Source organism: Parus major, chromosome 2, assembly GCF_001522545.3.
Source record: "Parus major isolate Abel chromosome 2, Parus_major1.1, whole genome shotgun sequence".
NCBI classification, from domain to species: domain Eukaryota; kingdom Metazoa; phylum Chordata; class Aves; order Passeriformes; family Paridae; genus Parus; species Parus major.
The window spans coordinates 51679502-51701860 of NC_031769.1; the positions used below are offsets into that span (position 1 = coordinate 51679502).

Consider the following 22359-nt stretch of genomic DNA (forward strand, 5'->3'; position numbering starts at 1 on the left):
CTTTAATAACTCCTAATTCTAGATAAATAGTTTTTCAATCATGTGAAAGGAAAAAACTTTATATTTTAAACCCAAATTATATGATCAAACCTGGCTTACTTCTCATATGCAGTGTTAGCTTCCATTACAAGTAGAGGTGAAGGTAATCTGCCAGTGCTCCAAGTTCTGCATTGACTGATTTTATTTAGGTCATGGAGAATCTTCTGGACAGTCTTCTTTCTCTTTTGAATAGTTTTCTGAATAGCTTGATTTCATCATAACCCCACAACAGCTGGTCTCAGGGAGGAAATTTAATTTCAGACAGTTTTATTTAGGAAAATAAAGTAGAACAGATTCGTTATTTATGTAGGAGTTTCATAATGACCAGTCTGAATGCTAAGTCTGATACAAGATTAACAGAAGATTTGCAGTGCTTGCACGGCCTCATGACGGCATTACCAGTCACCCCTTATTATGCCTGTGTTTGGAAACTCTACAGAACAGAAGCCAAGAAAAATACATGTGCCCAGTTCAGAGCTGCTCTTTGCTGAAGGTGTGGCTGTGCTTGAAGAGGAAAAGACAATGTATTTTCTTTGCCCTGATGGTCCTACCAGAAAAAGTTGCATCTTCAGATAAAAATCAGAGCAGTTTCAGAGGCTGCTTTAAATATGACTTGGCTGATGGAGGGGGATCATTGGAGAACAGAACCAGTACTGTCATATCCCTAGCCCATGCTCTAGCATGCTCTTGCTGTGAAGGTTAGATAGAGGTTAGTCTTTGTAGTAGTGGCAGTCTTATTCTACCTGGAAAACTTAACAAAAAACCCTGAGGAAATTTGGCTGCTTCCTAGATCATCTTTGCCCTGAAGTAGCATGAAGGGACTTAAGCACATCTTGGAAGCAGAGTTATGCCTGCCTGTTCAGTCAGTCTGTTTGTCTCACTGTGCAGGTATCTATCCATCTGTCCATAAATCTAGTATCATATTCAGGGAGCTTCAGTGACTTGTGTTGGGAGGGAGGGATGCACCTGCTACCTGTGTACAACTAAAGTTGTACCTGCCACCTTCTGACAGCATTCCCAAGTGACCAAAAAAAGAGTTACTCAGCTGTCTGGAAATGCTATTGCAAGGAGCATGAGACACACAGTTTCTAATATTTTAGCATGCCAGTGTCAGCCCATGGTTTCAGGTGGACATACCTGTAAAGCAGTGACTAAAGCAACACTCACTGACAGGTGTAGTTCATGTCTGTACATACTGCTGCTGTATGTCTGACACATCTGACAGAGATAGCCTTCCTGAAGTCATAATCTGCTCTGGCCTGATGTTTTCACTGTGATCTCCAAGTTCTGGACAAGCTTCCTTACTCCTAAGTTTCCAATTATGCTTAGAAGCTTAGGAACTCTAAGTTGTATTTAATTAGACAGTGCAAAATAGCCTGTAGAACTGGTAGTGCACAGGGATGGATTATAAAACCTTGTTCAGCTGTGTAACTGGATATATTTATTCTTGCTAAGCATCCATCAGCAGGCTTTAGACCAATATGACCAATTGGTGTCTTCTTTAGGCTGTCTAAAGTGTGGTTCTACAGCACGGCCTACAAGCTTCTAATTCTCCATCAACCTGTATCATTCTTAACTTGTTACAAGGTACAACAATAGTGTGGAGTGAGGGCTAGGATTTGTCCTTTGCCAGAAAGCATCAAGGAAAATGAACATCCTTTTGATGGTGAGCTGGATCATCTTATCTTTCATCTGGTCAAGGTTATTTCCTTGAGGATTTTGCAGACAATGCATAGCTCCAGCAGGGGCATTCCTCACCCACAGTGGTACACCTGCCATCAGTGCCAGCACACTCAGCAGGGCTCTGGCCTTCAACCCACCTTATGTGTCAGTCTGATTTACCTCAATGTGCATATGTTGTATTTGATGTGTTTTTTTCACTGTCTTATGTTTTAGACATGGTTTTCACAAAGCTGTGATCTTGTTCTTGGAACAGCTACCACATCTGTGGGAAACTTTACCTGGAGGAGAAAGAGAGAGTTCTCTCCTTAAATAATGTACTGATTTTCACAGTGAAAAATGCTGCATGTATACCCATGGTGTGACTATAGGGTTTGTGTCTTTAAGGACTGTGGTACTTGTAGTCAGCTTTGAAAGAAGCAATACACGTGCTTATGGCTCTTCTTCTTGTCTTGGAGTCTTATAGAAATTTCTCCAAGGACTCCCAGTACCCACCTTTTAAGGTCTGTCAGATTCAGCTGTCAGAGGCAGCTAGCCATGGACTTCAGCCTACACTTTTCTGGGATCAAATATGGGAAGTGGGTTTAGCCAGGGCCAGCATTCAAAGGATGGGAACTGGTCATGAAGGATCAGTTTCCAAATACAGTAGGAAAAGGTGCAACTTCCATCCTGCTCTTAGAAAATAGGAAATTAAATACATAAAGTATGAAATTCAGATGATCATGAATTTGATTGTAGAAAACCATAGGAGGAGTGAACTCGTCAGGGGAGATGGTATCATAGTAAGAATATGGGAATATGAGGAAGTGTTTGCCCTCAAAGGTAATCTCCATATGTGGATTTGTGTGTGAATGCAAGTGAGGTTTGCATCTAAACTCACGTAGAAAGTATGTGCATGTATTTACATAAAAATGTCATCAGCTGATGGGTCATGTGGGAGTGTGAAACTAGCAAGCCTAATTTATTCCACTTCTCCATGCATTCCAACCAGTTTGATACTTGGCTTTGCTAGTTAACTCACTTCTGAATTTCTTCTGTTACAAATGCTGGTTTTTTATCAACATTACCATTTTCCACAAGCCATCATGTACCAAATAATTTTTAGTTTTCAATCATGGGATTTTTTTTTTGCTACATAAACAGTAGGAGGAAACAATAATAATGGAAGGCTCAATATTATTCTGAAAACTCTCAATCTAGTTTGCATTCATGAGAGCAAGACTCTGTTTAGAGAGATGTCTAAGGTATGTCCAAGAATCTGTGATCAGTTTTTAGTGAAGCGTTTAATTGCTGTATGGTGTCCTTTGAAGCCACTTTGTAAAAGAGAGAAAAATTGAACATGCTTGTTCTGAAACATAACAAAAAAATGAAAATATGGGATTTGCCATATTAGCTCAGGTGTAATCTTGTAAGGGTCGGTTCTTTGTGGCTACTCCGACCCACAGTGAATCCAGCCGAGAACTGTCACTAACTGAAAAATTACCTCATCCTTTTAAAAATGTAGCCCCTATGTGTTACTAGTTTTTCATGGGCTGTGGTAGTGAACTCCATGGCCTACCTGTGTGCTGTATACAAAATGTTTCTGTATATGCATATATTGCATATATGTATATATAGACAAACAAATAATATATATATATATACACTTGAATGTGTACTTTGAATATATACACATGATATGTGTTGCATGTAGGCTATATATATATATCTCTATATATATATAGTATCTCCTGTGTGTATATACCCAGTCAGTGTATGTGTATGTGTCTGTATATACCTCCCACACACAGGTTTTCTGGAAGGCATCACACTGACAGCATCACCCCTTCCTTTTTTTCCAACCCTAGATTGGGAAGCTCGGATAGACAGCCACGGCAGAGTGTTCTACGTGGATCATGTCAACCGCACCACCACGTGGCAGCGGCCCACAGCCGCAGCAACGCCAGATGGGATCCACAGGTCTGGCTCCATCCAGCAAATGGAGCAGCTGAACCGCCGGTGAGCATTTGCACCTGAATTCCTTTGACATCTGTGCTCTCCTTTTTCCACACTGCTCCAGTAGCTCCCTTCCTTCTTCAGCGCAATACACTAACTCCCACCTTTTCCAGGTTCTTGTCCCTCCTGCAGCTCTCTTGCAGCCTGCTGGTGTGTCTGCTGTGGGTGTCTGCTGCTCAAACCCGCCCACAAGAAAAGTGCTGTTTGGTGAATGACGGTGCAAAACGTTTCTAGCAGCAAGAGGAGGGTTTTGGAAAACTTTTCTAAGATAACTACTGGAAGGGAAGGGAGTATTCCTCCAAAACATGGAGTCACTTTTTCTACTTAACTGTGGGAGTGGTATTCATGGGTCGGCAGCTAGAGCTGTGCTGCAAAGCTTTTTGGACCTGACTGCTACTGGAATTGCTGCCGTATCCATGTGGCATTTCTACCCCAGCTAATTAGGCCTGTTGAAAGGTCTGTCTCCTTTTCCAGGGCAGAGCCCTGCTCTAATAGGACTGTGCACATTTCTAGAGGTAGACAGGTCTGCTTAGTGTTGCGTTGGGCCCTGTAAATCTGTCAGTTCTTTCTGAGCTGGCTGAGATACCTCTTAATGTCGTTTATATTTTAGCTCTGCTTGACTAGTCCACACATAGATTTGTTTATCATTTTCTTCTCATGCCTGCTCTTTAGACTGAATTTAAGAAGAAAGAAAAAAAAAAATAAACAGTCAAAAAAAGTTGGACAAAAATGTTCCAATCTTCCATTTTTCCGTAAAAAGAGGGTTTGGGTTTGTTTTTTTTTAATTCCCTGCTTACTGCAATGATGCCATTTCTAGGAAAGGATAAGGAAGACTGGAATTATATTTTAATTACAGCATGTCAAATGCCACAAAAGTTTTTTGGCCTTTTCTTCTCTGCTAAGAGAATGACCTGCAGCTGAGAGAAGGAGTCAGAGTTTAAAAGTGCCCTTTTCAGAGTATATTGAATAGTTTGAGAGCTGCTGTGCCCTGAATGAGGCAGTCTGGGAGAACTGGGCCGACTTACACTGAACACCATCAACACACTCTTGAAGAGTAATCCTTTTTTTACCAGAATTCATTATTTTGAGTAGTATTTCACAACATCTGTTATGTCTTGCAGAAATGAGAGAACCTGCTTGGTATTTGTTTTCAATTTAGGTTTGTACATAAAGCCTTAAGCTGCCATGTTAATATTAAAAAAAAACCACAAAACCAAACAAACAAACAAAAAACCCTAAAGAAAATGAATGTTTAATGTAGATTCTTTCAATGGATTTATATGACTTCTCTGTCATTTACCATTGGTCTTCAGGAGGGATTTTAGCCATTTCAAAGCTCAAACTATTTGGCTGCCACTTAAGCAAGTTATCTGCCACAGAAACCAGAAAGCTCTTGTGGAGATACAACAGATTTTTTTTTTATTTTTTTTTTGAGGTTGAACTCATGTAAGTGCAGAACAACCATGAAAGGAATAAGTGCTTATAAAAGTGATTTACCATTCTGTTAATTAATGCAGATAAATCACTAAATCAGCTATCACAGCAGAAACTGAAGGGTAGGCATCATCTTTGTGACCTCCTTCCCTTATGTTATTCAGTGTTTTTGTGTAGGCCATCTGTCTGTCATGGCTATTACTTGATTATCACTGGTTTGGGTTGGGAATTGAGAGTTAATAAGACTGATATTCTTTGAATCTCTCAGTTTTAAGTATTCATATATCCAGTTACAAAGGGAGAAGAAATATGGAGAGTTTTCAGCAGTGACAAATCTCTGCTTACGCAAGTTCCATTGGAGACTTTGCAGTTTATTAAACATGAAATGTCATGGCTTCTTGGGCCTAGGGAAAAAATCTGGTGATTCTCTCCTCTCTGCCAAGAAACTCTATTGATTTGAGAAGTTGAATACAAAGATCTCCTATTGTTACCTGTGAACTTTTCCTAAGATTCTAATTAAAGGGATTCATACTGAATCTCCTGAGCATTTGCCCAGTGGCAAATAATTTCTGTAGTTTTAACCTGGCTGTTATACTTTTTAAAGTTATTCGAGTCCTAAATCTAATTCAGATATGTCGTGTCACCACATTTCAGGAATGTCAGGAAACCTATTTTTCATTAGGTATTATCAACACTGTGGAGGATTGGACTTTGTTTTAAGCCCTCATTTCAGAAATACTGTGTTTCAAACTTAATGATTTGAAATGGTTTTCAGCGAATGCACCTGAGAATCATTTTAGGTGGGGCATTAAAAACATAGAGCTTGCTGATAGAATTAGCAGCAGCCTGAACTTTTGCTCTAACCTCAAACAAAATTTGGACTCAACATCACTCCGCAGTTTGAAAAAGCTTGGTGACTTTTCTTTTAAATAAATTTACTTTTTTTTGGCTTCCTGATTTAATTTGTGGAAGGGAATGGAAAGACCAAAATATTACAAGGAAGGCTGGTATTTCTAGCCCAGCCAAAACCACAAAGCTTTGGAAATTCAGCTTGGAAAAAAAACCCCATGGCTGTGACTAAACCTAGTCCTACTCTGCTCCAGGCTTCCCTTTAGCTGTACAAGCCACTTGAGGATACAGAGAATGCAAAACTGGAATCCAGGTGTTGGGCAAACTGGTACCAAAGAGACATCCATACTTCTAATTTTAAAGGCTCTTGCTCATTTTCTGCAGCACTGCCTGACTTGCTTGCTTGTTGGCCAGATAACAGCCCTTGTTGTTCAAGCTCTGTTGAAAGGATGCTTTGCAGCAGATGTATGTCTAGACTTGTCTTTGCACTAGTTTGAAAGATAATAATCAACATAAGAAATTATAACCATCATGGTTAGGACAGCCACAGCCTGGTATTTCTTTTTTTAAGCTTCATTTATTTGACAAATCACTTTGAAAGGAGACTGAAATTTCCAGAGGCATTCCCATAACTTTTTGCACTTCCAATGTTTTCTCCAATTACTTTGGCATTTTTTGGCATTTATATAACATAGTTTTATAGTATTGAGATGCAAAAGAAATGCATAGCCTTTTGCTGGCATACAGCTGGTGTTGCTCTTTGAGGTTTGCCAGTGGGGATTTTCTACCATCTAATTAAATTGAAGGTACAGGGGTTTTCTATATGTGTGCTTATATCCCTTGATTATATGAACTTGGGGGGTTTTGTGGTTGGTTTTTCCTTTCCTTTCTATTGCATGTGGGTGTTGTAAAACTCCTTCAGTACTGGAATGGAAAGTTCATTCAGTTGCCTGCAGTCAAGTGAATAAAGCTGTAAAATGTAGGTCTAAAACAGAGGGTTTAAAACTGCAATAAATTCATGCTGTTGCAAAACCTGGTATCAGAATTTCCTTGTAAACATGTATGTTTTCTTAAACTATCAAAATATACACTAAAGGTAGCTTAAAATGACTTTGAGTACTGGAGGGGGACACATAGCATTGTGAAAGTTTAGTATAAATCTATTAAAACTTTAATTATTTTTTCTTAATTATCTCCAGCCCTTTCGCCTAAGATTGGGCTGCAGTGGGCTACTGGAAATGATGTCTTTTGAGACATCAAAAAGCCAAACCCAAATTCTTGTCTTTAGTGATCCTGTGTTACTTTGAGGAACTTATTCATGACCAACTTCTAATTTGGAATAAAGTGTGCATTAACAAATAAAGAAAGAGAAAGCGAGTAAAATCTGTAAGTTGAAGCTTGAGCTGAGGAAAGAAAAGAGTGTAAGAAAAATGAGACAAACAATGCTGGATCAGATTAAAAGCAGGCAGTAAAGCCATCCTGTTTCAAATACACACAGAAATGCCATGAAGAAAGAAGGATTAAAAATACTGGGATGGAATAAAAGCTAATTAAAATAATAAAGAGAGTCTGTTTTCTAGTTTTTCTTTCTCTTTCTAGTTCTTTCTTTCGCCTTATGCTTTCTTTTTCTTTTCATTCTCTCTCTCTCTGTATAAAATGCATTTATAATACACATAAGACATATTAATAATTTGCCAGGAGAATCAAAGAAAACATGTTCACCAATTCATCTGTCACTATGAGTGAACAAGTTAAGGAGAATTTGATTTCTGTAGTGTGAATTTAAAACATTCCAGGCTATTTGTTCTTCATCAGTTAAAGTATTTAGGATTGGGCTCCTTTACCTTTTCAGGGTTCAGGATGTACATCCAGTAATTTAATGGGAAAGACTGAAGGTTACTCAGCGCATCACAGGGTTGATCCTTACTTCATGGGTTATGCATTCACAAGGCTAAATGAGAGGAGGAACCATGATCCATCTCTAGTTTTAGGTTCCAGGTATCCAGATGTTTTAAAGAGAAGCCTCAAAGTAGAAACACATAGCCTAAATATGTGTCTAAAGTTTAAGTATTCCTGACTTGGCACCCTTGGCTTTTTGTTAGTAACTGAAAAATGCCAGGTTGGCAGAGTACACATTGGCCCAAGTGTGAGCAGCTGCACCAGCTGCAGGAGAAGAGTCAGCTGTGCTCTTACTCTGTTGTACACTGAAGATAAAAATATTGGAATCATTCAGAAACAGTGATGATTTTTAAGGTAGAAAGCAGCAGAAAGCACTTCTGTTAACTAAATCTTGTTCCTTTCTATGAATGCATCTAGGTACCAGAACATCCAGCGAACCATTGCAACAGAGAGGACTGAAGATGATGCTGTGGTAAACAACAGGGTGGAGAGAGTTCCCACTGGAGGAGGAAGTGACTCTGAGGCAGAGCCTTCCCAGCCTAGCCCAGGTATGGGCAAATAAAGCTGGATGGTGTGTTCAGTGCCATTCAATTCTGGGGAAATCTGTATTTCCAGGGGAGACTAGAATTTGATTATATCAGGTTGCAAAACTCAAAAAAAAAAAAAATAAACCAAAAAACCAAATCAAAACAAACAAATGAACAAAAACCAAAACCCTGAAGATACAGTTTTTAGATGTGAAGCTACAAATACAAAGCTGAATACAACAGTTTCAGTTCTTCTTTAACAACTACCAAGACAGACAAAGCATTTTTACCTCAGTAAAGGGCCATTTGAAACTGAAATGAAAGAGGCATTTTGCAACTACTGGGTGAATACTATTATACACTGCCACATTTGCCCATGTGATTGCACCTGCAGTGGCCCTGGCATCATGTCTGAAATATTTGTGGTTTTTAAGGGTGTGGTTTTGTGATAGCTGTGAGCTGACCTAAGTGAGGGCTGTAACCAAAAAAGACTCAGCTGTCTTTTTGCTCACCACTAATTTGTATGACAGGACCCCATACCAGAGTGGAGAACTGAATGCCTGAAAAATAGCCTGGCTTGTCCTTGTCATTTGCAGCCAGATTGGATCTTTCATCTGGCTTGCTAGATAAGGAGACAAGAATGAGTGTCACTACAAAGCAGAAGAGGAAAATGTGTACCCAAGGCAGAATGGGATGGCTCTTATGCTCTTTTTGGTGGCAGTCAAACTGCTACCAAAAATGTTTTCTCAAAACATTTGGTAAACCATAGTCTTAAGTGTTTGTTTCAAGTAGGAAGTATCAGCAATCACTGTAGTGCCCACTGTGCAACTTGAGGCCATGCAAAAATAACTCCTTGCTTTGTTAGCACCAGCAAAATGATTGACCAGTTCTCTTCCTTTTCATTCTTACCTCCACCTAACTTTGTGTTCTGTATTGTCTGCCATGAGTAAATCCAACTTCTTGCTATCCTTTTGCTGTCCCTCTGTAAATAGGATTGGTAATGGGAAAGAACCAGCACAGTATCTGCTTGAATTTTCTTAGTTTTCAATGTTGAACATGGAAAATTACATAGAGAAATAATATTTTTTTTAAACAAAAATTTTCAGTTTTGTTTGTTTTGATCCATTCGGTGTTTTAATCTTGAGTATCAATTTTGGTCAAGGATGTTTAACATTTGATGCTCAAACTTTCCTTGCCATCTTTTGTATTGCAATTAAAGGGAGTCTTCCACCTACAGTGGATGTTATAAGGAGATCCCAGTCCTGTATGTTAGAGAAGTGGAAATGAGGTACACATTGTATTGTTAGTATTTATAAGTAATGTAGCTGTTACTTGTAATAGGTATAATCATTTAATATCATAGACAATAAAATAGCAATTTAATAGGAGTTGCCACCACTAAGCATTTAGTTCAGTTTAGTATTAAATATTCACTCTTTTGTTTTAAACCCGAAGAGCTAATGAGTGTGATAAATGTTACCATAAGTCATTAGGAAATGGTTTTTGCTACAGATAATTGTTCTGCTTTTAGAAGAAAACATCAATATTGTATAAAATTCCAAGAATTAGAAGATCAATGATGGTGTAAACACATTAGGGAAAGAAAAAGCTGCAGTATTATACATTTGTTATTTGTCTTTTAATTTAAATGAAAAATGTCAGGAGGAATGCAATTAAGGCACATTAATCCAAGGTTCTAAGCCAGTATAAATCAATTTAACTCCAGCAACTGATCCAGTATGCAGTTTTAAATGAATAAACTAATATGATGTGTGCAGCAGGAAGAAAAAAAGTTATAACTGATAAGAAAAAAATGTGAAATTGTATTTATTCCTTTGATGACATCTGCATCCAATTTTCTTGGACTGCAAATAAAATGTGGCTTTTTTTGAAAATGCCAGAGCACCAAAGCCATAATTCAATGGTAGAAGGAATTTCTCTGGTAGCTAAAGAACATCAGGACTTCCTAGCTCTACAGAGTTACATTCTCAATGCTCAGAGTTCTCATGTTACATGCATGTAACATGAATTACATGCTCAATGTTCTGCTCTTGTGCTTCATTAATTGATACAGATTAAAAATAATGAAATCGTGTCTGGTTTTGTTTTCCTTCCCATGCAAGTCCCCAAAACCTTGGACTTGTGAAACACAATGCAATTAAAGTAAAAGGTTATGCTGGATTGGGAGATCAGATTTCTCTAAAATCAGCTGCAGGGGAAACCAGAATGGACCTGGGTTACAGAACCGCTGGTGAAAACCGCTGTGGTCACATTATGTTTAGGGACAGCAGCAGACTTGACACAGAGTTTCATAAGCTGCAGCTCAGGAAACCATCCAGCTCCTGCACTGCTGTGGTAAACACTGCATCACTAGCCATAAGGACATCTGTCAGTTTGCCAGCAGGTTTGTCTTGGGAATGCCAAGGTAGGTGCATTGGGCTGGTGGTGGGTTTTTTATATCGCCACTTTTACAGCTGTTTCTGAAAGGTTAAATAATAGCCTATGCTTGCCACTACATTAATAAGATTCTGTGGCTTGTTCTTCTTGTCCAGAGATTAGGAGAGAAGGTTCCCTTTCTCCTGTGAATTCTCAAAAAATCACCTTGTTGCTGCAGTCTCCAGCTGTGAAGTTCATCACCAATCCTGAGTTCTTCACTGTGCTGCATGCAAACTATGTGAGTAATTATGGCTTGCTATCTTGCACTACTGATTTTTGAGTCCCAGTTCTGTGTCCCAGACCTTCAGGGAGAATGCACAGTGAATCTGAATTGTGTGATTTGAGGCTCAGTTGTCCTTTCTGAGCACCAGACCAGGCTGGGGACACTACAGCCAAGCTGCTCCAAGGAGGCTCTTGCTGGGATTCTGCGTCACACAAGAAATTCCATGGTACAGAGAAGCTCATTAATGTTATCCTCCCAGAACAAGCAGGAGCCCTTGGTTTCAGCTTGGTTGATTCTGTTGTCTGTTGCTGTAGGCAGTGAAGTTGTTGCCTATTGATCCAACATCCTGAGAAATCTTACTCAGATACCACCAAGTCTCAGGGAAACAGAGGGAAAAAAATTAACTCTTCCCATTTGCATTCCCAAAAAGGGGACAGGCGTAACTGAGTGACAGAAATACTGACTTGTGTCAGTGTAGCTATTTTGGAAAAAGCAAAAATGAAAACGAATTTTCAATATTCAAATAACTTTTTTCTTTTTTTCTCTTAGTGCAGTAAAACCACAGATTTTCTTCCAAACTGGAGGGGAGTGGGAAAAATGCAGTATCAGGAGGAAGAAGATAGGGAAGTCCCACAAGGAGATGCAGTCATAGTTTGCCATATCTGGAATGTAGTTCAACATAGCATCTAAACGTGACTTCTGTCTATTTGGAAAGTCATCCATTCCTGGGTAGCAATGACCTTCCTTTTCAAAAGGAAAAGAAAGTAAAACACTTTGAGAGTTGCCTCAGCACAGCCATTTAGCTAACTGCAGGTTTTGGCTGTGGCACTTCATGGATTGAAGCCAGCCGTCCATCTTCAAGCATCTGCCAAAGATTATCTCCCATGAGATCCTGACATGGAAGGGATGTATTAACTCATCTGACATTCCCTGAACTAGGTTATGGAGTGCAGATAATTTCTTCCATTGGCAGGGTGATATATGATGATTTATAGCTGAGAGCAATGTAATTTTTCACCAGCACAGTTGCTGGAAAAATGAGCAACTGATACCATAGTTGTGTAAAGAACAGCTCACAAGAGACTAAATCCCAATTTTATTAGTCACTGAAATTAAAAAAAAAAAAAGCAGAAAGAGGCCTTCCATTTTATCTTAAAAACTTACCTCTAATGTGAGAACCAGAATAATCTATTAAAACATCTGTCAAATGGTCATATAGATACCACTTGTACAGGAATAATGGCCCACATAACTTTTGCCTTAACACGAGTGTAATATTTTAACCGCAAGCCCCTATTAAAATTTCAAGCTATTAATTATGCCACTAAAGTTAAGGTTGGAAAATATTATCCAGCAGTTAGAATTAAAAGGGAAAGCTCTTTTTTTTTTTAGATACTTTATTTCCATGAAGAGATAAAACTACATTGTACTCTTAGTTTCCCTAATGCAGCTTAGAGATATTCAAGACAGTCACTGATCATACATTAGATCAAAATACAACTTTTGTTATGTAGTAGGCTGGGATATTAAAAATCTGTGACCATGAAGCTTTCCCAGGTTATAAGCAGGTCATATCTTCAGGGCAGAGATCATATCTGTGTGATTTCATATCATTTACCAACCCTTGCCATAATTAGGGACCCTGTGCTACAGGGAGCATTCTCAGTGGTGTCACCACAATAAATCCTTACATAATAAAGATTATACCTGTAGATATTTTATTGCATTATAGTGGTTAAAATGCACTAAACGTGCATAGAAATTGAGAATTTAAAGCTGCTGAGTCAGATTCTCTGGACATATTCCAGGTCTGCACACTGGAGCTCACTTCACTGAAGACAGGAGTCCTCCAGTGATCCTTTATTACTCTAATGAGTAATTCAATCCTTTGGGCTGACCAGCAAACCAAGACAGTGATTTTCTCTCTAGTGAAAGGTTCAGGAGATTTTTGTGAATTTTCCTACTCTGTCTTGAGGAGCTTTTTCCCTGAAGTGAAGGATTTGATGAGTAGCCTGTGAATGGGCCTGTGTGTTGTCAGCACAAGCATTATTTTGTGGTGTTCTATCATTGAACACACTGTAACAACAAATACAGTTCACTGGGCCCCTATTCTGCAATCAGGTCAGTTCACTCCCTTGATCTGCCTCAGGCCACATTCCCCTAAGAGGTGTATTTAGTGCCCATTGTGAGATACAACTCACTGCCTGAGGGTGGCATTCATTAGACTCATGGAAGTGTTTCCATCTGACAAGCTTTGTAGTCATCCAAGAAACAAATACTCCATTCCAGGAAACAATTCATGTCTTCCGAAAATAGACAATTAAAAAGTGTCTGTTCCTGTCCTGTGGTTGTATAGTCACCATAAGAAAGGTTGCAGGCTCATATGAAGACATCTGCACTGGGGTCCTCTTAAGTTCATGAGTCGTATCATGTGCATCTTGATCTCAAATATAGCAAAAAAGGATGCTCACAGCTGTCTTGGTATCTCTCTGGCACTGCCCAGGCACACAAGCAGTGCTTCTGTCAGCCAATAAAAGCAGTGAAGGGGGCAACTACATGCACGTTGAGTGTGTGATGTTTCAGCTGACCATTTTTGAAGTGCATTAAAAAGGCAGTTCTTGCACAAGCTGACTGTGCACAATGTGTGTGATGTTTCACTTTCCGGATTGCATTTCTTAATTCTGCATATGCATGTAAAGTAGTCATTCAAATCAAAACAATGAGATGGAAGTGTTTCTTGATTCTAACAGGATTTTTTTTCAGTTCTTTGGGCATATGGCCCATGAAATAACCAAATATGTTTTGACATCAGAACTGGGTTTGTTCCCTTCTGTTATCCATCTCGTAGAGTGCCTATCGAGTTTTCACCAACAGTACCTGCTTGAAGCATATGATTCTGAAGATTCGTAGAGATGCTCGCAATTTTGAGCGGTATCAGCACAACAGAGACCTAGTAAATTTTATCAACATGTTTGCTGATACTCGACTGGAGCTTCCTCGTGGCTGGGAGATAAAAACTGACCAGCAGGGCAAGGTAAGAGTGTCAACAAAATCACTTTTTTAACACATCATGTCAGACTGCGTGATTATTAAAATTTCCTTCCTTGTTGACTCAAAATCAGTGAAGGTTTGGTTTAAACAACACAAGTCACAAGGGGAGTTATTTTGGAAGCAGGAAAAAGGTTTCAAAGTTTCAAAGCATTTCTAAGTCTCTGTAGAATATTGTACCAAAGCCAAGGCAGCACTGGACTAACAGCAAAGTTTGAGCCAGGGTAGATCTGCTGTGACTGTAAATTTGACTCAGTGTCACTACCTTGAATGAAGCTTTGCTGACTGACCTCTGGAACCACCAAATAGGTTAAAGCAGCATTTCCCAATAATAGTCTTCTCTCCTGTCTTGCTTACATCATGGCCATTGCACATGATTTTGGCATACACAGCTTCAGGTATCTTCTAAGAACTATTCTAGCTTTGAGTAGGCCAGTCCTGTTGTTTGCAGTTGCCTTCCATGGACTATACTTACCCAGGTATTTCTGACATACAGTTGCCAGTAGTTTTCCTGCTGTGTCCCACAATACCATCACAGGGTTGTCAGTCTTCTTATTAAAGAAACCATTGTTCCTTTGTGTTTCAGTCTTTCTTCGTTGACCATAACAGCCGTGCTACCACCTTCATAGATCCCAGGATCCCGCTGCAGAATGGGCGTCTCCCAAATCACCTGACTCACCGGCAACATCTGCAGCGACTTCGTAGCTACAGCGCTGGAGAGGTAGCTGTGCTCATATCAACTCAGGAACTTTTGACTGCAGTCTTCTCTAGAATTATTAAGAACTTCTTGTATTTTAAAAGCATTGAAACAGACTGTCTTGTGGATGTCTATCTTCCAAAGACAATAGGGGATTTTTTTTGTCTTTCTGAAGGGTTTATTTCAGAGCTTGCTGGTTTATATTTTGATGATTTTCAGAATAAAATAATAAGCAAGTAAAGCATACCTGAAGTGATGTCAGAATAGATTTTAAAAGAATCCATATTTGACATCCTGTCCTTGCTTTACTTAAGTTATTCAGTAATTTTTTTATAGCCTGATACCTCATTCCTCCCTGTGACACTGTGCTCTGAAAAGATAGACTCCCTAGAAGTAGAGCAGTAATGTATGCTGAGGTTTGCTTTCCCAGCTTTCAGTCACATTAAATATCTTTCCTATATATGGGGATGATCTTTGTCACTGAGGGCCACAGACAGGATTGAAAGAAGCATAAATACTGTGTTTGTATTGTGGATTTAAGTAGGAAAGAGTACCACCAATCAGATTCTTCATATAGTAAATCCATGCAGTTAATCTTTGTAAAGGTTATTGCTGAACAGAACTAGAGATGAACTCTGGTGAAAGGATCTTCCTCTTCATGAGAATATCCAGAGAAATGCTTGTGAAATTAGCATCAAAATTTATTGCAGCAGGATCAGTCTGAATACCTCTCACTGCCAGGAGAGTTGGGATCAGGAGCTAAACAGGGTATGAGGGCAGTTCTTCAGAACCAAAAGCAAATGAGGCATGAGTAGCTTGGGCATGTTTTCTCTGTCTTGGGTGAATACAACACCATATTTTCTGAAAATAGAAGCGTATCAATGGGTCTGTCTCAATCATATCTTCCCATCAGCCTAGCAACTTCCCTCAGCAAGCAGCCTTCCGTTCCGTATTGCTGCTGTGATTGAATTACTGGCATGACTGTGATAGCCACCTGCACCATGATTCATGCTTGGGTCTGTGCTTGCCTGAGGCTTGCTTGCAATTTCACTGTGCCAGGGACAGAAACACCACTGAGCAGCTCAGATGACCTAGCCCAAAAATTACACATGGTTTTGGAAGCACTGGCAAGGCTGGCAAGGAGCAATAGGCAATAAACCCAAAGAAACAGTACAGGGTAGGGAGTCAAAAGTATTGAATACTTCTGAGTAATGATTATCTGGAGAAATCAAAAATTGTTCTTTGAGGCCACTGTTCTGGCATAACTGGACAACGAAATAGTCGCCTCCCAGATTTGGTGGCCCAGGTCCCACAATGCTTCCACACCCTTGTCATAGTCAAACTTCTTTGTCATAGTCAAGTAGGTTCCCATTTGGAAGTGTCTGCTGCTCCACTGGAAGGACTCCCATTGATTTCCAAGGACTTTGGATTGGTGCCTAAAATACCCTCATTTACAAGAAAAATATTCAACCCTTTGCAGCTCAGTCCATTTATTAAGAGCCTCATGTTCCATGCCATTTTCTCTAAGTGCATTTGGACGTTCTTTGGCCTATAAATCATGTCTGTAGACTCACATGTGGGGTTTGTCCTGGCCATGTGTCAGCTGTCTGCAGTCTTGCTGGTTTCTTTGCTAGCAGATGGTGTGGCCTCTGGAAGCTGTCACCAGGACAGTATGAAGGACCATAAAGGACAACTCACCAGTTATCAATGTTATGTACGTGTGTCAAAGGAGCCTGAAGGACATCAGAATAGTGAAGTTGTGGTTGCCAGAGAAGTTGCCACAGAAAAAAGCCAGGGTGATGAAAGAAAGGGCCTCTGCAAAAACTGTCATTGTTCTGTGTAGATTACTGATATTAAATGGTATTATATATTAATTTGAAAAAAATGTGACAAATTCTTTATTAAGCACTTATTTAAGGGTTATCAATCTTTCACAAGACGAAGGGGGTTGTTGCTACTCTTAGTTACCTGATTTGTGGAAGAAAAGTTCAGGTAGCTGTAATAACCATCAGTAACTAAAGTGTAGGTCCCTAAGTGATTCATTTCCTTCTGCCACTGCTATAAACAGAACAGTTTGTAAGCACTTTCTATTCCCTCTAAAGGAGTTCACATCTGCAGTGAAAATCAACATACATGATTACAGGGTAGCGATTTTAAAGACAGCGAGAGGAAGGAGGCAGGCATCCACAATGGAGAGGCAAGAGGTGCTGGCTAGCATGAAGAGCAGAGAAGGTGCTAGAATATGGCAGTATATAAATCTCCTTACCAACCCAAACCACAGCAAGCAAGTAGCAGAATTCAAATGGGCTTCTGAAATCCAGCATCAACATAAAACCCAGGAAAAGGTATTAAATCTTGAAAGGCTCCTCTGGTAGTTTGGACTCTCCACTCTGGTTGCATCATCCCAGTATCAGTTTCAAAGCTGTTAAAACCTGACATAAATCTGTCAGTTACTCTGCACTACATGAAACAGGTCACTACATCATTAGAGGGGTCACTCTTTATTTTTTATTAAAGAATAATGTGCTAATCAAATTTAAATTATTCAGTTAGAAAGTCAAAGTAGAGAAGAACAATTGTAACTGAATAATAAATTGGAGCAATCAATTGTACTGTATTAGCTAAGGGTGGAAAGAGAATTGTTAGCAAAATTGAAGCTAATTAGAGGGCTGGGAATTTTCCTGTTGTGTTGCCATAGAAAAATTGTTTGGAGGTGTAAATGTGCAAAGACCAAACACAGCATGAGCAATGCCTAGGCATGGTGATGAAGAGAAGTACATCACCAGTTTATTGAGGTGTGTACAGAACTGGATTCTTATATTCTAGGTGACTTTAGCAATTAAACCAGAACTGGGAAGATGGGGAGAAGGGAGCAAAAGTTCCTTTTCACAGACACTATATACATTTCCTTCCAAAATTCTTGCTCCAGGAGAAATATATCCAGGTACTGGAAAGCTAACCAAAAGGAATGGTGACAAGAGCAAGAGGAGGATCCAGGACCAGGCTGGGCAGAAGTACCTTGCAGTTCCAAAGTGATGAACAAATACCACCTGGTGCTAATTTTTATGGGAGATAAACATTTAACTCCTCTGTTAACCTTCCCTTTCCCCCTTTCTATCTTCTTGTCAGTAAAATTATGTGTAGCCACAAGAGCCTAGGATTTGTCTTTGTCAAGGATGAGTCAGCGATCACCCTTAAAAACAGGCTCACCCACCATCCACATTCAAGTCTGTTCTACAAGGACCTGAGGAATAGGCATCCTCACCTGAACTCCAGGACTCCCTGGAAGTGAAGAAGCTGAGCCCAGCAATGCCTTAGCACCCTCCCACACATCCTAATCAGTACAGCTGGTCACATGCCAGTGTGTGATCCTGGCTGTGCTGCCCACAGACAGCCCAAGAAATGGCTGATCCCACACGGACCTCATGTCCACTGTTGCAGTGGGTTGTAGGGCACCTCTTGCACCTAAGGTTCTTCCCTGTGCCGTGACATGGAATGAATTCCATAAAGGCCACAAAGTGCTTGCTGGGATGGATGCCTGGGTCACAGGGGAAAATCTGCCTAAGCCTGAGCTAAACTTTTTTGTGAGTTGGCCTGTGGGGCTGTGAGGAGGAGACAAAGGTAGAAGGTTGTTTCAAGAATGATGATGAATTTCACTGAATGATGGAGTGAAACATTCACCATGCACTTGCACAGCAGTTTTGTGTTTTAAATTACAGTGTGTTTGATTAGAATAGTTAAGATTTTTCATTGTTTAACCTGTGTGTTGACACATATCAAGTGCACTGACTGGTGTCTTGTTACATGTAAACATTTTAAGCTTTACAGGTTCCAAAAGGCAGCTTGCCAGGCACATTTAGCTTCCCAGTTTTTGTGTATATCCAGTTGGAAGACATGGCATTTGGCTGTACCACTGAAAATGGGTTGGCACTGTTTGCTTGGATGCAGAGCTAAGCATTTAAAATATTGAAGCAGGGATGATTTCTTCCTGAAGTGGTTGCCAAATGCTGTGATTTGTGCAGTGAGAAAGGAGCAGCTATTAGCCCAGTTGAGTGGCAGTTGGAATTCCTAATGCATCTTGTCCTGATACAGCCTCACACTGTAGTCACAGGACAAGGGGGAGTGTCTTTAAACTGAAAGAGGGTAAGTTGAGATCAGATATTAGGAAAAAATTATTTACGGCGAGGGTAGTGAAGCACTGAAAGAGATTGCCCAGAGAAGCTGTGGATGCTGCATGCCAGGAGGTGTTTTAAGACCAGGCTGGAGGGGGCTCTAGCAGCCTGGTCTAGTGGAAGGTGTCCCTGTCCAATGGTTTCAACCCAAACCATTCTGTGATTCCTCTCTTGGCTTCACTGTGGCCATATTCTGGAGGAAAACATGAGAGACAGGTGGGTTCCCCTCAACTTCCACAAGTCCCCGAAAAGTTACCCAGTAAGAAATGCCTTAATGCAACATTGTCAGATGTCACTGTTTGGCTTTTAATATCCTCATACTGAGGTGTTCTCTCACCTTTGAAGGAATCTGCCTTACTGACATGATTCCCTTTGCTAGGCAGTGTATTTAGAACAGGCTTTCTTTAAGTGCCTCAGTTAAGGGACAGTGAAAAATTTCCTTCTTACTACTCCCTTTATCAGCTCTTTGGATTATGTTCTTTTCAGTGTATACAGTTCAATTTCTGGTTATGCAAGTCAGGCAGCCTTCTGGGATGATACTGCCTTTTTCTGTGCTGTGATCTACATAGATATACCTTTCCTCATGTTATTTCCACTATTAAACTTCCCTTCAGCTATTCTGAGTGAAAGTTGCAGTGTTGTGGGTTTTTTCTCTTTTCAAAAACATTGCTGTAAAAACCTTGAAGTGATGCAGTTGTGCTAAAACAAGACATGTTTAATTCTACATACTCTGTATGTGATACTACAGAGATTTTATTTTCATTGAACCAGAGAAGTCCATCACTTGAATACCTATATTAATTTGCATTTACTTCTAGATTCTGGTGCTTTCAGCACTGAGGAGGTGTGGTAGCAATGGATAATGGTGTACCTTCATTTGGAAGCACAAAATTACTTGCCTTTTTTAAGTTGCCTGAAGTATAAAGCTATAATTTTCATTCATGCTTTCTGTGCTTCAGTCAGCATCATGGATGATTCTGAAGGTTACAGAAATAAAGATGAAAAATCTTTTAACTGACTGATGAGCTACTGGTGGTCAGTTTTGATCATTCTTTTCCTATTCTCTGATGTTTTAGGCCTCTGAAGTCTCTCGAAACAGAGGAGTTACTCTGTTGGCCAGACCAGGCAATAGTCTTGTAACAGCTATTCGAAACCAGCACCATCACGAGGCATTACCTCTGGGTAAGCTGAGTTTTTTTATTCTTCTCAAAGCAGTGCTCACAAAGGTGGGTTTTAGAATTTCTCATCAGCTGTGTGCTCTGCCTCACTGGCAGCACAGTCAGTGTGCCCCTGCAGAGTCATGGTGACGTGGTAAATAAAGCCTCTGGTTTGTTTTTACCTTTTCCAGCTTACAATGACAAGATTGTTGCATTTCTACGCCAACCCAACATTTTTGAGATGCTGCAGGAGCGTCAGCCCAGCTTGGCCAGAAACCATGCACTCAGGTACCACTTTTTTCCAGACCTACTTCTGGAGGCGCTTTTTGTACCGGGGAAAACCAAATTCTAGTAACTGAAGTATGGAAGATGAACTTGGAGCTCCTATGGAACTGTCACCATTAAAGAGTAGATGGGAACCACTAGGATCCATGTGGTTACTATAGTTACTTTCTACAGACATCCAAGAAGTAAGAAGAGCAGCCAAAATAAATATGGGAAAATAGTGACCTGTCTAATTTATATTCTAAGTATTACTGAATAGCAGAAACTCTGTCTTCATCTGCAATTATTACTTTGCTTTACAGAAGACAGAGTTAAAAGAATGTTTGAATGGAAGTCATCAGTAAAATCCCAGTAACTCCAACAGAACCAGGATTTTGTTTCATGGTTGGATTTACACCCCTGTCAAGGATATAGTCACCCTTGATTTTATAAAGACATAGGAGCATTATTATGAAGTGGATTATACTCTTGTCTTTAATCTTTCTCACTTGACTTAAAGGTGGTCATTTCCAAAGTAGCTAAATTGTGTCTTTCTTAAGCCTATTCCTTTCCTATTAGATTTTTTAAAAACAGAAAAAACCCAGAACCAATCACTAGTACAACTTAAACTCATTTGAATTCCAAAGTTTGAATTAACTGGTTTTGGCCAAGAACTTAAGCTGATGTTAATCAATGTCAGCGATGCCCATATGCACCAGCTGAGAGTTTGACCAAGAATTTAGGTTGTACTGTGCAGTCAGAGGTGTGGCTGCACAACTGCTGAAGGAGGGAGAGTACCTCCAAATACCTGCAGTGCACTTTCTGCTGGTAGCCTTACTGACTCCTCATTTACCTCTGAGGGCCAGACAAAGAATTCTTTGGGTGTAAGGATTAGACTTCCCTTCTGGAGGAATTGATACATGCAAATAAAATGAGAAACAGAATGAAAAATTCTCTCAGTATTCAAGATGTGTATTTCTGTAACTGAGAATTTTTTATCTTCAGCATCACATTATTCCAGACTACTTTTTTTTCTCAGCTGTAACTTGAATTCTCATTTCCCAGAGAACAGATAATGCTTTTATCTCCTTTTCAGCAGAGAGCAAAATTGACCAGTGATAGGGACTAGACAGCTTAGCCAGTGCATAATGAGATTTGTAACAGGATATTGAGCCTTTTGCCTCCAGGTCATTGCTGATTATACCTTGGGCCAGGAGTGATCCAAGCTGTCTAATATTCATGCAGTAGGTATTAAGCAAACTCCTAGGATACAAACATCCATCTTTTAGGGACCTTGATTGCAAGGTTCTAAAGTACATCCTTGACTTGAGGTATAATATTTTGACTTAATACTAAAATAAAAACATTTGGACACTGTAATGCTTTAGAAACATGCTGGGGTGTAGATGTGTATTTTCTATGATCCTAATCTGCTGATAGGATCCTAGCCTATGTTTTCCTCATTAACAAAAGGTGTGATTTTACACATGGAACATGTATTACACTGTATAACCTCTGTGTGATTAATTCATATCAAGTATATGATAGAGTGTTATTTGCCAGATGGAACTGACAGAGGGAAAGGAAGTAATGTTACTGCAAATTCTCTTAACAAAAGGTGCTATGTTAGTTGTAGACTTACACAAAAAATCTGTGATTAGTGACTTGGCATGTGTACTTGAAACTGGAGGACTAAGAATCATTCTGTGTTCTAAAATAGGGAATAAAATCTCTTTCTTTTGGGTCAGTAAGCTGACTGATAATTATTTTTTTTGCAAGTTTGTTAGGAAATTAGAAAATTAATCAGGCATATAGGATTTTTGCCATTTTTTATAAGAAGATAACCAGGAATTGGCAAAATACCAAAGAATAACAACTCTACATATGGCTCAAGCTGTGATAATGGCATAGGGTTTTTTCTGGTTTTGTCTTTTTTCTC

General features: G+C 39.6%; 1 protein-coding gene across 5 annotated transcripts in view; it reads left to right on the forward strand.

The window, feature by feature from the left end:
• The window catches only part of HECW1 (HECT, C2 and WW domain containing E3 ubiquitin protein ligase 1), a 263533-nt gene that overhangs the window by 197229 nt on the left and 43945 nt on the right, over positions 1-22359 (forward strand). For all 5 annotated transcript variants that reach the window (XM_015618822.2, XM_015618819.3, XM_015618820.2 and 2 more), the window contains 7 exons: positions 3567-3717; positions 8314-8444; positions 10976-11097; positions 13931-14116; positions 14717-14851; positions 20076-20181; positions 20348-20444. In XM_015618822.2, the coding sequence (XP_015474308.1) occupies positions 3567-3717; positions 8314-8444; positions 10976-11097; positions 13931-14116; positions 14717-14851; positions 20076-20181; positions 20348-20444 (928 nt within the window). The remainder of the gene's footprint in view (positions 1-3566; positions 3718-8313; positions 8445-10975; positions 11098-13930; positions 14117-14716; positions 14852-20075; positions 20182-20347; positions 20445-22359) is intronic.